The 16277-nt window shown below is 41.4% G+C and overlaps 1 protein-coding gene across 1 annotated transcript in view; it reads right to left on the bottom strand.

Moving 5' to 3' along the window:
- The window catches only part of LOC311150071 (nuclear factor of activated T-cells, cytoplasmic 2-like), a gene marked incomplete at both ends in the record, with an annotated part of 49635 nt that extends 35414 nt beyond the window's left edge, over positions 1-14221 (bottom strand). Inside the window, 5 exons of the mRNA XM_084187337.1 lie at positions 439-611; positions 958-1160; positions 6064-6232; positions 6422-7352; positions 14077-14221. Coding sequence (XP_084043463.1) covers positions 439-611; positions 958-1160; positions 6064-6232; positions 6422-7352; positions 14077-14221 — 1621 coding nt within the window. The remainder of the gene's footprint in view (positions 1-438; positions 612-957; positions 1161-6063; positions 6233-6421; positions 7353-14076) is intronic.
- Between the last annotated feature and the right edge of the window lie 2056 nt (positions 14222-16277).

Raw genomic sequence — 16277 nt, 5'->3', positions numbered from 1 at the left:
AAATGAAAATACAGTATAACCACATGTTAAACCTAAACCACATTATAAATCGGGTACTTTGGGTCCTGGATGCTGATTGGCTGAAACAGCATGTACAGCTGTTTCAGCATGTACAGCCATGTGTATATCAGACAATATATTATGGGTATGATGCAAAAATACCTGTTTACTGATCTATTTAGGTTGGTCTCCAGTTTATAATAGCAATAAGGCACCACAGGGGTTTGTGGTATGGCCAATATACCCCTCAGACCTTATTGCTTTAATTATAGCACATCTATAGAAGGAAAGACACCACATAGAATCACAGACTATATGTTTATCACACTAAAGAGCACAGGTAATATGTCTGCCTTTGAAAATAGGTATTCTGGTCTCAATGGGACCTGGTTAAATACATTTTACATTAATAACTATTACAGTGTTGGATGTACTTACAGCACTCAATAGGATGGGAGGCGGTTTGCAGTGAGATGTGTTGCCCATTAGGTTGGGGTATATGCACACGGAACACTAGACGCACACGAGTGTTCTTCCGTCCGATGTCCGTCTCGCCTTTCCTTAGCTCAATGTCAGCATTCCTGAGCTTCAGGATCCCAGCACAGTCGATTCTGTGAGAAACACACAAATAGGAGAATTAACTACTGTAAACCCTGTACAGGTACGCATGTGTTGCATTATGATTACAACTGATATGGTTAATGAGATCAGACCTGGGTTCAATTAGTATGAGTTTTATTTCAAAAACTTGATTGAGCATGCCTTGCACAATGGAACCAATGGAATATTCCCATCAGTGCAAATCCATCCCGCCCATCTGGTGGCACTGGAGACAGGCTCAGTAAACAGGCTCAACGAGTTTAAAAGAAAACAAATACAGTTTGAACCGAAGTCTGCAAAGGACACTGCTCCGTATGAGTGGTGTTTGGCATGAATCACTACTGTAGCTACTCTCACATTGCTTTCATGTCGTTCTTGGGCTCCAGAGGGATCTCCAGGACTTTGGTGGAGTTGATGATCTTCTCGTAGCTGGTGGTGGTGACCGTCTTGCCCGTGATGCGGTGAACCTGGTAGAAGGCGTGGGGCTTCAGGATCCTCTCATCTGCTGTCCCGATGAAGATCTGCAGGCCCAGTGGCTCCTTTCCCCTGTAGCCATGCAACTGGAAGAAACACCAGAGGAAACTCCACTAAAAAATTGTTTTTACATGAAGTCAAGATGTTCACACTTTTCATAATGCGTAATTTTTCAAGTTTCTATTCTGCCTGTTCCACCCCTCCCCCCCCTTATATATGCCCATTGGTAGGTAACCAGTGTTTCATTGCATAGTTGAATTTATATAATGATTGGTATTTGTCATTATTTTGCCTATAGGGTCATTCAATTTCATTTCAGCAAGCTATGACACCCATCATCTCAGATTGTCCTGAAATGGTTTCTGTAGTTAGAAATAAATACATTTTGTTGAAATACAATTTGCATCCAAATTGGCCATTTCAAGTTTATAGGATTCATATAATATTCAATAAATATAAAACCCAACATCCGATTTGAACCAAAACTCTTCTTAAAAATGATTTTTAAAAATGACCTGAGGAATCCACCCCAATGTCCAGTATACAGTATCAGTTATCTGTGTTTGACAAGTGGTATGAAGCCGCGGCTTGGAGTATTGTTTATTCATACTATGTAATGTATTCTCAGTGAATTTGGTGATATCTTCTTCCCCTGTTCAGGGATATCAGCCATTGAAGTAGCTCACATTTCCCCCATAAATGAGTGTGAATGCCAGGTTTTGCCCAAAAGATGATGCTGTTCCTTCTACTGCCACACCCTTTTATCAAATTCAGCTGGTTTCTTGTGTTTACTAAATGGATCACAATAGTTATGTTGCAACTTTGAGTAGAAAACCAATAGCAATTCAGTTGGTCCTTCTCTTAGGCTTAATCTGTGTCCAGGAAACGGACCCTGTGTGTGTGGTTTATTCCCATCCAAAAAAGTCTGGATTAGACCATTCCTGTTGAACAAGCAAACGATTAGGCTACAGCAGTGCTAATGGTTTCAATGTTATGTTCTCTAGCTAAGGGTGTTCAATGTTAAAATTCCCAAACACACACTGTATGGTTTTTTGCAAAGGTAACGGAATTGGGTTGGATTTAATGGTAAAGATGTTTTCTAATAATTGTATTGACTGCCATGCAATGGTTTAGAATTGTATTATTTTATTAGGATTGTCACAACAGTCACTAGCTCATTTCTCCATAAAAAAATTGGGCTTGTAGGAAAAGTCTTCATATGAGAATTTCACCATAGGGATAGCCCTCTCAGAGAGCTGCTATTTGTTGGACTATTCAAGGAGAGTTGGATGAGGCATTAGTTGCTAAGAGAAGGACAAACTGAACTGCTTTCATGGAGGACTGGCTTAGTAGCTTAGTGGTTAAGAGTTAAGAGCGTTGTGCCAGTAACTGAAAGGTCGCTGGTTCTAATCCCCGAGCCGACTAGGTGAAAAATCTGTCGATGTGCCCTTGAGCAAGGCACTTAAACCTAATTGCTCATGTAAGTCGCTCTGGATAAGAGCGTCTGCTAAAATGTAAACACAAGAGACCAGAAAAAGGGATAATAGGGTGGCAGTAGCATGAATAGCGGCCTCTAGTGGGCAAAACCTGGTACTTTCACACTAATTTACTTTTTCTTTTTTTTAACTTTTTTTTTGTCATTTAGCAGACGCTCTTATCCAGAGCGACTTACAGTTAGTGCATACATTTTTCATACTGGGGGAAAATGCAAGCTACTTCAATGGCTAATTTCTCTGAACAGGGGAAAAATCCCCATCAAATTCACAGAGAATACAAAACATAGTATGATTAAACTGTACTCCAAGACGCAGCGTCATACTACTTGTCAAACATAGAGAACTGATACTGTATACTGGCCATTTGGGTGGGCTTGGTGTGGGGTTTTGGGGTGTCTGTTGGTGGCTTTTGAACATTTATTTGGATTTCTCAAGCCTTAATCATTGTTAAGAAGAGGTTTGGTCAAAATCAGATGTTGGGTACTATATTTATTGAATATTATATTAATCCTATACATTTAAATTGACAATTTGGGGCCAATCAATTAGCTTAATTTCTCAGAGTTCAAATTATCTTTCACCAAAATAATGTTGCAGGCATGCTCATATTATCTGTTATCTCGAAACAATCTGAGATGGTGGGTGTCGAAATCCTCTTTCTTTAGCTTTTTGAGGTGGAATGACTCTATAACTATGTCTTCTTTGACGGTTTTCTGCTAACAGCTTTGGCTAAACATAAAGCCTGGTAGGATACCTTAGCCTGGTGTAGCCTGGTGGGCTCCCGTGTGGTTCAGTTGGTAGAGCATGGCATTTGCAACACCACAGTTGTGGGTTTGATTCCCATGTGGGACCAGTACAAAATATATATAAAACATTAAAATGTATGCACTTGCTCTGGATAAGAGCGTCTGCTAAATGACTAAAATGTAGATGCTAGCTTAGCAGACACACTCACTGCTGGAAACATTAGTGTCCTCAACCTTGAATATCAGCCAGCAGCTGTTTGTTCTAAAGTAGCCGTCTTTGGAATTCAAAAGAACTCCATAGGAATCACTATCATTCATTGGCACGCTTATTAGAATGTGACTGCCAAAGCCTTAGTTTGGCCACATGTGCCACGGATACCTTCAAGACAAAAGAAAGACTAGGTCTACGTTAATTCCAGTACTTCTACAGTGGAGTGGTCTGGAGAATTGGATGTGGCCGCATACTAAATGTTTATAACATGATGGGAAACGCCTAATCATAAATATTCATCAAAATCATTGCATACAACTGCAAAGTAGGCGTAGTTGTCGCCAATATTCAGTTAAATAATCAAAGTATGCTTGTAACCTTGTCAGGCGTCTACACTTTACATAGTTTTCTTATCTCACCACTAAAACCCTCTGTCTGTCTCTCACACACACACACATTTTCAATCTCATGATTTTTCAGACAGATAGTTTTATTTGCAAGTTCACGCTTTGTGGTTTTTACATGCTTCCTTCCGAGGTAGTCTCTGGTCTCTCCACTAATCTACGTCTGTTTGTCTCTCTCTGTGTGTGTGTGTGTGTGTGTGTGTGTGTGTGTGTGTGTGTGTGTGCGTGGATGATACTTTAACAGATACTTTTATTTTCAAGTTCACGCTTTGTGGTTTCTGCATGCTTAATTGTGAGATAGTCTCTGGTCTCTCCACTAATCTCTCTCTGTGTGTGTGTGTGTGTGTGTGTGTGTGTGTGTGTGTGTGTGTGTGTGTGTGTGAGTTTTACGACAGCCGAACAGGTGAGAAGAGTATAGTGAGGGGGCAGGGTTTGGCTGAAAGAGGCACGGCAGAGATCACATCTCATCTACTTTCCTTGTTGCTCAGACAGACAGACAGCCACAGCAGAGAAACAGACGTGGAGGGACTGACTGAGAGAAAGAGGCACATCCTAGGAAGCTGAGTAGCCTACAGCATAGTGTGCGGTTCCTCTCTAAAGTCAAGTGAGAATTACAAATATTCACATTCACTGTTGTAGAACAGAGCTTTTTCACTGGTGGAACTCCTTACAACTGTTGAATGTAAGCAAAAACTAGAGTGGTGTTGAACACAGCTAGCTGAGTCTGACACAATGAGTAAAATAAAGGAAGTCTATAAGAGAACAGGCCATCTGAGAAGCCGGTTGCCATGGTTGCAGTGAGTGAGTCAGAGCGAGTGGGACTAGGAAAATTAAAGTGGAGGGAGTTCAGAGTCTGGGACTGAGAGGGAGTAGTTTGGCCGTGCCTAGCCAGCCACGTGATCGGACGACACCAGGCACAGCTCACTGACCTCAGCGAGAGCCAGAAAATGGAAAGTGAGAAATGCTTAATTTCTACCCGGCCAGGTTCTGACTATCAACAACAACAAGTAAGCTTTCAAGACGTTGCCTTGGAAACATTAAAATATGAACTGAAAGTTATATTCCCTACTTAACATATACGAAACGAAGTGGAAATGCCTTCTATTAAGTTCAGCTTAGATTGAACATGTAAAGAAGTGATACTAGCTCAATACAGCATGTATAACAAAACTTAACATTTCTGTTTTTTATATGTTCATATGAGTATGCCTGACTAAAGCTCACCACTCCTGTCTCCAGTGATCACTGGAGTCATGGGACCTGTGTGTATATAGCCAAAAAAACTGAAATCTGCTTGTGGTTAAAACATTGGGCTATGAGGGGCAACGCAGTGGTGTATTTTTTTGCAAGAAGACAAGCGTTCTCATGACACTTGGTTTGAAACAATTAACACAAAAGCTGTTGCTCATAGTAAATGAAGGCAAAAACAATCATCTGCAAGGGGTTTACTGTAGTAATGGCTGGAATTCAAGTCTGGGAGTTGACTTGAGGAAACAGTAGCTGCCATGCGTAAGATATCAGTGCACATTATACCTCATTTCAGTGAGTTTGGCAGGCTGCTAGGAAGAAGAGCGAGGAGGAGGGAGAGAGATAGGGAGAGATAGAGCGAGAAAGGGAGAGATAGAGAGAGAAAGGATGAGGTAAAGAACATATACTGTAGAACATACACAGTAACACACAGTAGTCATTTTCCTAAGCCAGGCCCTGGGGTAGTAGTAGCACAGCTGTGTATTGACTAGGAAATACCATTACACGCAACAGGCCTTTCTATTAGGGCTGTCCTACACTAAAAGGGGCTACCTAGAACCATAAAGGTTTATTCGCCTGTCCCTGTAGGATAACTCTTTTTAGTTCCAGGAAATGTATTATCCTTTTTGGTTCAAGATAGATTCCTTTCACCAAAGGGTTCTTAAAAGGTTATTTGAGGGTTCTTCATTTGGTGAAAAGATTCTACCTAGAACCAAAAAAGATTTCCATAAATCAACTCATTTTCTAAGAGTGATACAGAGCCATTCCACTGGGCACATACTGGTTGAATCAACGTTGTTTCCATGTCATTTCAATGAAATGACATTGAACCAAAGTGGAACAGACGTTGAATTGAAGTCTGTGCCCAGTGGGATGCAGCATACCTGGACGACAGGATGACCACCAGTGGGGGCTTTGACCGCACCCCTGCTCCCCTCTGTCTCATAGTGGGCTCGGTGGTGGGGCTTGGGCTGCACGTCAACGTGGAGCTTGTACTGGTCTGTACAGCTGGGGACAGGCCATTCCAGAGGGGGCAGAGAAGACACTGGGATGCTACAGGAAAAAGTGTTAATTTGTCTTGTGCAATGATTAGGCTAGCTAAATTGTGGGTCCTAATGGGTCATGAAAGCTTGGTCATATAAGTCATGTAATACAATGTAATAAACAGATTAACAACTAAATCAGATTCATAATAAAACTGCACGATACACCTATACAGTACAGGTTTCCTACACCATTCACCTGCAGAGGTTGGGGACCAGCTGCTTGGTCCAGATGGGAGGGATCACAAAGAAGGATTCGGCCCCAGTTTTATTCTTAGCATCTTGCTCACAGGACACCAGGTAGTTGACCTCCCTGTGGTTCTCTGGGTAGAAGGCATACGCCTGGTTGGCCGTCTTCACTATCTTGGTGGGGACTAGACCAGGCTGGACAGTGCCGTAGCCGTTCATGGCCTCAGCCAGACTGTTGGGGGTCCCGTAGTGGGCCCCTGCGTTCTGTTGGGGGTGCTCCTCGTGGCCCCTATGGGGGGAGGGACTGCGGGAGCGGATCCCGGTGACCAGGCTGGGGTTCCTGTACATGTCGTAGGTGCGTTTTCCCTGTGGGGAAGCGGAGCGGGATCCTGGCCTGAGGGATGGAGAGGGCGAGCGGGGGCCGAGGCAGCCCTCCTCGGTGTGGGGGGAGGTGCCTGGGGAGGTGCGGGGGGAGCCGGTGTGGATGTTCTGGAAGCGGGGGCAGAGGTCCCCGGCCCCGGTCTGGCCACTACTAGGGGACACGCAGGGGGAGGCCCAGGGGGAGTAGCTCTCCGAGTGCCAGCTGGTGGAAGAGTTGCTGGAGGCCGGGCTCAAGCACTGGGGCTCACGGTAGGCCAGGCTGTCGTGGCCCGGGACGGTCAGGGTGGGCCGGGGGCTGATGTTCAGAGTGTGGTTCTGCAGGGAGTCTCGTCCATGGCTGTAGTGCTCACGCGACGGTGTGATCTCGATCCTGGGGCTCAGGGCGATACCCCCAGGCCTAGAGTGGTCCAGGTAGTTTTTGGCCTCCAGGTGCTCATAGCCAGAGAGGCACTCTGGGTTGTGCTCGCTACACTTAATGCTGTAGGGGGAAGCCTCCTCCAGGGTGTAGGCCAGACCAGATGCAGGGCTGAGGACTCTCTGTGAGGAGAGATTTGGCTCATCTACAGAGGGAGATAGGGAACAAGGAAGAGAAAACACATGAAAGTACAACAAAAAATATATAATTTATAAAAGGGACTGTAAAATAATTTTTCACTAAAGATATTCACTTTCCCCAAAAATCGCACATCTTACAAAACGTCCATGTTTTCAATACACATTTAATTGAAATTATGTGTTTATTGAATTAATCAAATAACCATTTCAAATAACCATATTGTTAATCATTTTTATTCAATCCCTTTGATCAGTTTGATTAACAATCATAGAAAACAAAAGGCTTAGATTTGGGAAAATTACAAATTCATGTTTGATCAAAACCACTCAAAACCACACCCATCATTATCATATTTCCCAGCATGCTCTGTTGCAGGTTGATTTTCAGAATTGTTTGTTTCAATACCTGTGTTTTTGCATGTACATTGATTGGTTGATTCATCTTATGCTACACAAACATAAATAACATACATTTTTCTAAACCAATCCAATCTGTTAATAGTTTGACTTATTGCACCCGTTGCTGAGATGGCTGTTCCAATTAATATGACTTATGTAGTCTCAAACCAAACATTCCTATCTGGGCAGTCATTCTCAATGCATGTTGCAGCCGATTGATAGTTCCAAAAACAGGTGGCTGGTGGCTCCTTAATTGGGGAGGATGGGTTCAATGTAATGGCTGGAATGGAATAAATGGGAATGTATCAAACACATACCCACTGGGCAAAAATTAAACGTTGTTTCCATGTAATTTCAACCAAAACAATCAACGTGATGATGTTGAATCAACATGGAAAACTGATTGGATTTGAAAAAAAGTCATCAACGTAAGGGAATTTCATATTTTTCCCCCCTAACTTTTAACCTAAATCCAATGACAGTGACATTTCTTATTGATTTCACGTTGAATTCGCGTTAGTTGAAAACTCAACCAAATGTAAATCAAAACTAGATGTTGACTGACGCCTGTGCCCAGTGGGTAGTTTCCATGTGCTTGATCCCATTCCATTTATTCCATTCCAGCCATTATTATGAGCCGTCCTCCCACAACAGGCTCCTGTGGTTGCAATTGTTGGATATCTTCACTCTGGCTGGTTTCCAATAATGTGACTTGCGAAGTGATGTGGCCTGTAAAGTAGTGATGGGAAGTTTGGCTCTTTTTATTGACTCTGATCTTTTCAACTCGTTCAGTCAAAAGATCAAATCTTTCAACTCATTTTGTTCATTTGATTCAGTAATGCCCAGATCACGCAGGACCCCCTACCGGTGAACGGTGAACTAAAAACTAGAAAGAATCATGATTCTACAAGCCTCTCGCTCACCATAAGGGGCTTATTGGAGCAGTAATTTGTGGCTATTGGAGCGGTAATTTGTGGCTGAGACTGTGTGCTTCAAACAATGTACATTTGTGATTGCTAACCACTGGACACACCACGTAATTTCAGCGTGGAGAATTGGGTCATATTTGGTTGATACGTTGATCAATGAGATTCCAACCTCAAAAAGACAGTCAAAAGTTTGTTAAATTCCCAATGCTTTCAACCATCTAAAAGCACAACCAAATTCCAATTGAAAATCAATGTCTGATTTTTGGTTTAGTTGTTACCTAAATGTGATATCACTGTGCTTTCAAAAATTGTTTTAATGGGAATACAATGTCAGATATTTTGTTTATTTATACAACAACTTAATGTGTTTTCACTGTGCTTCATCTACTAGCACAACCAAATTACCTGGATTGATTATTTAAGTACATGGTGCAAGTGGTCAATACCGTTTGAGATTCTGTGCAGATTGTTTTATCAGTTGTGAAGATCTCCACAGACCTGCGACATTTCCATGCTATCTTTAACATGCACGGTTTCTATTATTACATAAGAAGACATTTATTGTTACAGTAACCTCAAAATGTGTCCAGGGATGTGTTACTCATTTTAAAGCTGAATAAATACTGTAAGACTTTAGGCTATTTACTGTATTACAAAAGTAATATTGAATTGGTGTTTTGTTGACAACGCAACCAAATATCAACATTTAAAGAAGATGTATCTACTGCTTGGAAAGTTTTATCTGAGCCACTGGCTTAATCCTATTCTTTAACTTTTATTTTAGGTTGAGATGGTTCTGAATCCAAACGTATCATTTATTGACTGGTCAACACGTTAATAGTTCACTGAGCAAAAACTGGTTGAATCAATGTTGTTTCCACGTCATTTCTATCAAAAAAATCTATTTGATGACATTGAATCAATGTGGAAAACTGATTGGATTTGCAAAAAGTCATTAACGTAAGGTCATTTCATATTTAACCTACAGTGCTATGAAAAAGTATTTGCCCCCTTTCTAATTTTCTTTACTTTTGCATATTTGTGATACTGAATGTTATCAGATCTTCAACCAAAACCTAATATTATATAACAAAACAAGGCTATGCCATTGCGTAGGCTTCTACAAGCAAGTGCCACTGCTGAGGTTACTGTCCCTTTTTTAAAGATTGTGTTCCACAATATATTATAATCAGTTGATATTACAGTTTCAATAAATCAATCTTATGCCTGGAATTCATTGCGGCCAGCAGGTCAAACAAATGACTAAAATGAACGAGTCACTCAGCAAAAAGAATCAAGAATCTAGAGTCAGTAAAAATAGTTGTTAAAAAAAAATGAATCGTTCGCGACCTGCACATCACTACTGTAAACCAGTAGTGAAACTTGAACCAGGAGTTTCAGACCACTGTGTTAGGACGCACAGTGAGGGGAAAAAGTATTTGATCCCCTGCTGATTTTGTACGTTTGCTCACTGACAAAGAAATGATCAGTCTATAATTTTAATGATGGGTTTATTTGAACAGTGAGAGACAGAATAACAAAAAAATAATCCAGAAAAACGCATGTCAAAAATTTTATTAATTGATTTGCATTTTAATGAGGGAAATAAGTATTTGACCCCTCTGCAAAACATGACTTAGTAATGGTGGCAAAACCCTTGTTGGCAATCACAGAGGTCAGACGTTTCTTGTAGTTGGCCACCAGGTTTGCACACATCTCAGGAGGGATTTTGTCCCACTCCTCTTTGCAGATCTTCTCCAAGTCATTAAGGTTTCAAGGCTGACGTTTGGCAACTCAAACCTTCAGCTCCCTCCACAGATTTTCTATGGGATTAAGGTCTGGAGACTGGCTAGGCCACTCCAGGACCTTAATGTGCTTCTTCTTGAGCCACTCCTTTGTTGCCTTGGCCTTGTGTTTTGGGTCATTGTCATGCTGGAATACCCATCCACGACCCATTTTCAATGCCCTGGCTGAGGGAAGGAGGTTCTCACCCAAGATTTGACGTCCCTTTGATGCGGTGAAGTTGTCCTGTTCCCTTAGCAGAAAAACACCCCCAAAGCATAATGTTTCCACCTCCATGTTTGACGGTGGGGATGGTGTTCTTTGGGTCATAGGCAGCATTCCTCCTCCTCCAAACACGGCGAGTTGAGTTGATGCCAAAGAGCTCCATTTTGGTCTCATCTGACCACAACACCTTCACCCAGTTCTCCTCTGAATCATTCAGATGTTCATTGGCAAACTTCAGACGGGCATGTATATGTGCTTTCTTGAGCAGGGGGACCTTGCGGGCGCTGCAGGATTTCAGTCCTTCACGGTGTAGTGTGTTACCAATTGTTTTCTTGGTGACTATGGTCCCAGCTGCCTTGAGATCATTGACAAGATCCTCCCGTGTAGTTCTGGGCTGATTCCTCACCGTTCTCATGATCATTGCAACTCCACGAGGTGAGATCTTGCATGGAGCCCCAGGCCGAGGGAGATTGACAGTTCTTTTGTGTTTCTTCCATTTGCGAATAATCGCACCAACTGTTGTCACCTTCTCACCAAGCTGCTTGCTGATGGTCTTGTAGCCCATTCCAGCCTTGTGTAGGTCTACAATCTTGTCCCTGACATCCTTGGAGAGCTCTTTGATCTTGGCCATGGTGGAGAGTTTGGAATCTGATTGATTGATTGATTCTGTGGACAGGTGTCTTTTATACAGGTAACAAACTGAGATTAGGAGCACTCCCTTTAAGAGTGTGCTCCTAGACACCTGGGAGCCAGAAATCTTTCTGATTGAGAGGGGGTCAAATACTTATTTCCCTCATTAAAATGCAAATCAATTTATAACATTTTTGACATGCGTTTTATTGGATTTTTGTTGTTGTTATTCTGTCTCTCACTGTTCAAATAAACCTACCATTAAAATGATAGACTGATCATTTCTTTGTCAGTGGGCAAACGTACAAAATCAGCAGGGATCAAATACTTTTTTCCCTCACTGTAGCTAGGCCCTCAAAGAAAGGCCATATATAATGTAGCTAGGCCCTCAAAGAAAGGCCATATGTAATGTAGCTAGGCCGTCAAAGAAAGGCCATATGTAATGTATTGTCATAAAGAGTTTAATTGTAAAGATAACATATTCACTTAGACACTCACTTGGTAATGCTACAGGACTGAAAGCCATTGTCTCTGTTGCTAACAAATACAGTCATAGGTGGTAAGTACAATTCACTCAAAAGGCAAGGCACACTGGGAAATATGCAAATAAGGTCAAATAAATTCTGAAGTTGAATTGTATGGTCACTCAACCTAAAATTATAAGTAGATTGACCATACAATTCAACTTGAGAATGTATGTTGGTTCAGCTATATGTCCAAATGTTGAGCCAACTCACAATCCTGTTGCAGCTGGTTGCCTTACAATTTAATCAACATCTTATTTTACAGTGTGATTATACAATGTATACAAACATGCATAAGAAATACAGGATCAATCGTATCATTTTTGTCAACGTTTTTATTTATTTTTAGTAATGTTTACTAGAACCACACTACCGGTCAAAAGTTTTGGAACACCTACACATTCAAGGGTTTTTATTAATTTTTAGTACTTTCTACATTGTAGAATAATAGTGAAGACTTCAAAACTATGAAATAACACATATGGAATCATGTAGTAACCCAAAAAGTGTTAAACAAATCAAAATATATTTTATATTTGAGATTCTTCAAATAGCTACCCTTTGCCTTGATGACAGCTTTGCACACTCTTGGCATTCTCTCAACCAGCTTCACCTGGAATGCTTTTCCAACAGTCTTGAAGGAGTTCCCACATATGCTGAGCACTTGTTGGCTGCTTTTCCTTCACTCTGCCGTCCGACTCATCCCAAACCATCTCAATTGGGTTGAGGTCGGGGGATTGTGGAGGCCAGGTCATCTGATGCAGCACTCCATCACTCTCCTTCTTGGTAAAATAGCCCTTACACAGCCTGGAGGTGTGTTGGGTCATTGTCCTGTTAAAAAACAAATGATAGTCCCACTAAGCCCAAACCAGATGGGATGGCGTATCGCTGCAGAATGCTGTAGTAGAGCACGGCGCTTGTAATGCCAAGGTAGTGGGTTCGATCCCCGGGACCACTCATACACAAAAATGTATGCACGCATGACTGTAAGTCGCTTTGGATAAAAGCGTCTGCTAAATGGCATATTATATTATTATGCTGGTTAAGTGCGCCTTGAATTCTAAATAAATCACTGACAGTGTCACCAGCAAAGCCCCCCCACACCATAACACCTCCTCCTCCATGCTTTACGGTGGGAAATACACATGCAGAGATCATCCGTTCACCCACACCGTGTCTCACAAAGACACAGCGGTTGGAACCAAAAATCTCAAATTTGGACTCCAGACCAAAGGACAAATTTCCACCGGTCTAATGTCCATTGCTCATGTTTCTTGGCCCAAGCATGTCTCTTCTTGTTATTGGTGTTCTTTAGTAGTGGTTTCATGAAAGCCTGATTCACACAGTCTCCTCTGAACAGTTGATGTTGACATGTGTCTGTTACTTGAACTCTGTGAAGCATTTATTTGGGCTGCAATTTCTGAGGCTGGTAACACTAATGAACTTATCCTCTGCAGCAGAGGTAACTCTGGGTCTTCCATTCCTGTGGTGGTCCTCATGAGAGCCAGTTTCATCATAGCGCTTGATGGTTTTTGCGACTGCACTTGAAGAAACTTTCAAAGTTCTTGACATTTTCCGAATTGACTGACATTCATGTCTTAAAGTAATGATGGACTGACGTTTCTCTTTGCTTATTTGAGCTGTTCTTGCCATAATATGGACTTGGTCTTTTACCAAATAGGGCTTTCTTCTGTATACCACCCCTACCATGTCACAACACAACTGATTGGCTCAAACGCATTAAGAAGGCAAGAAATTCCACAAATTGACTTTTAAGAAGGCACACCTGTTAATTGAAATGCATTCCAGGTGACTACCTCATGAAGCTGGTTGAGAGAATGCCAAGAGTGTGCAAAGCTGTCATCAAGGCAAAGGGTGGCTATTTGAATAATTTCAAATATAAAATATATTTTGATTTGTTTAAGACTTTTTTGGTTACTACATGATTCCATATGTGTTCTTTCATAGTTTTGATGTCTTCACTATTATTCTACAATGTAGAAAATAATACAAATAAAGAAAAACCCTTGAATGAGTAGGTGTTCTAAAACTTTTGACAGGTAGTGTAGAAGTGGAAGGAAAATAACATTCTGTCAAAATTACTTCCTGTCTATTTGTTTTCAATGACGACATTGAATTAAACGTTTTTGAGAGAAGAACATAGTGTAAGAAGTAATTTTCGTCATTAAAGTACTAAAACGCATATAAAAGTTGAAAAGCGCGTGGGAGACTTGACAAACCTTGATGTTCCCCGGGAATGTTGTGGCAAGGTGGTTCGTATTCAAACAGGTAATCAAACTCCAACTCATCTTGGCAGTTCACTTGACTCAGTTCCTCTTCCAACCCTAACTCACTAGGGTATTTTCCGTCGTAAAACGAGCTCATCTGTCTTATTGAATCAGTTTACTTATGATAAAAACAAAAGGAAATATAGATCGTTTGTAGAATCAATGAAGTTACGCTGGCTGTTGTCTTTATCCACTAAGGCCATGCGATGTCAGAGGCGTTGGAGGTGGAGAGGCTATGGGAGACTATTTACTTGCTCGATTGAAACGATGATGCGCCCCTGATGCATCAGTAAAAAGCTTTGAAAAGTACGAGCAGAAACTTAATAGCAGCTAAAGCTTCCTGTTTCAAACTTTAACCGCATGTTGAGATAAGGCGTGTCTATTTTCATAACATAAATAAATACGATGCAAGGTGTCAAAGGCGGTGTGATCATGCCTCCCTATGATCACTGACAGAACAGCTGCAGGTGCACAACTTCATAGTGACGAGTTGCATCAGTAATGTGCTGCTGCCCCCGGGTGTTTGGCACCAAGCAATTACGCATGACATATATAGGCTATGTATCTTACAGTAACTTTGAATTCAAACTGTAAATATATTGTGCCCAAGTAGGCAAGTAGGTATACTGTAGGCTATTATTGTGCACAATATATTTACAGTTTGAATTCAGTTACAGTAAGATACGATAATTGCCATGCGTAGGGGTTTACTGGATGAGCATCAGAGCATTTTCACCCATCAACACAGATGCTGTATCAATGAGTCAATACATAAAATGAATTATGAATGACTTTTTTTCAGTATTTTTATGTTTGTTCACTGGTATGGTCTATATTCTAATGAATAAATTAATACATTAATTACTTTTAAACCCTTTATAAACTACACTGAACAAAAATATAAACGCAACATGCAACAATTTCAAAGATTTTACTGAGTTACAGTTCATATAAGGAAATCAGTCAATTAAAATAAATTCATTAGGCCCTAATCATGGATCTCACATGACTGTTGGTCACAGATACCTTAAAAAAAGGTAGGTGCATGGATCAGAAAACCAGTCAGTGTCTGGTGTGACCACCATTTGCCTCATGCAGTGAGACATGTCTCCTTTGCATAGAGTAGATCAGGCTGTTGATTGTGGCCTGTGGAATGTTGTCCCATTCCTCTTCAATGGCTTTGTGAAGTTGCTGGATATTGGCGGGAACTGGAACATCCCAAACATGATCAATGGGTAACATGTCTGGTGAGTATGCAGGCCATGGAAGAACTGGGACATTTTCAGCTTCCAGGAATTGTGTACAGATCCTTGCAACATGGGGTCGTGCATTATCATGCTGAAACATGAGGTGATGGCGGCGGATGAATGGCACAACAATGGGCCTCAGGATCTTGTCACGGCACCTCAAATTGCCATGGATAAAATGCAATTATGTTCGTTGTCCGTAGCTTATGCCTGCCCATACCATAACCCCACCGCCACCATGGGGCACTCTGTTCACAACGTTCACATCAGCAAACCACTCGCCCACACGACGCCATACACGTGCTTATAAGGACAAGGGGAACGGATCCTTGATTAGCACGTCGATCCTTCTCTCAGACGCTTTATGCATATGGGCCCTGATCTAAATTAAATTGAGCGAGCTGGCCTGCTGGTCCTGGATCAGTTTGTGGTTTGGCATGACAATGAACATTGGAGATTGTAAAACAGCACAGAAAGATCTAGCTAGGGCTAGAGAAAAGTTGCCAGATTGCCATAATTTAAACCTCAACCTATGCTCCTTCTGTCTAAACAAGTGGAACAAGCTTAAGACCATGTGTAGTTATTACCCCTGCAAACCCTACTGTATCAGCTATAACAACCATTGTATAGTTATAGCATTGTAATAACATCTTGTCATAACACCATACCACAATAGCTATATTGTGAACGTTTAGTGGGGGTCCTAATTGCTCCTAACAGGAATACCTGAACAAGAGTACCATGCAAAAATGAAGGTGCACCCTAATAATGCCTTGATAGCAGAAATGTGTCAAATGGCTTTAAAAAAAAAATAGCCTACACATTTTTATAATTTATGACATGAAGGGCCCGATTCAATCAGATCTGCTTTAGCCCAAATCCGCATAGCTGATGTTTTGAAAGTGT

The sequence above is a fragment of the Coregonus lavaretus genome, assembly GCF_964263955.1.
Source record: "Coregonus lavaretus genome assembly, chromosome: 22".
NCBI lineage: Eukaryota > Metazoa > Chordata > Actinopteri > Salmoniformes > Salmonidae > Coregonus > Coregonus lavaretus.
Note: the sequence above shows the minus strand (reverse complement) of the source record. Positions and strands in the feature narration are given on the sequence as shown.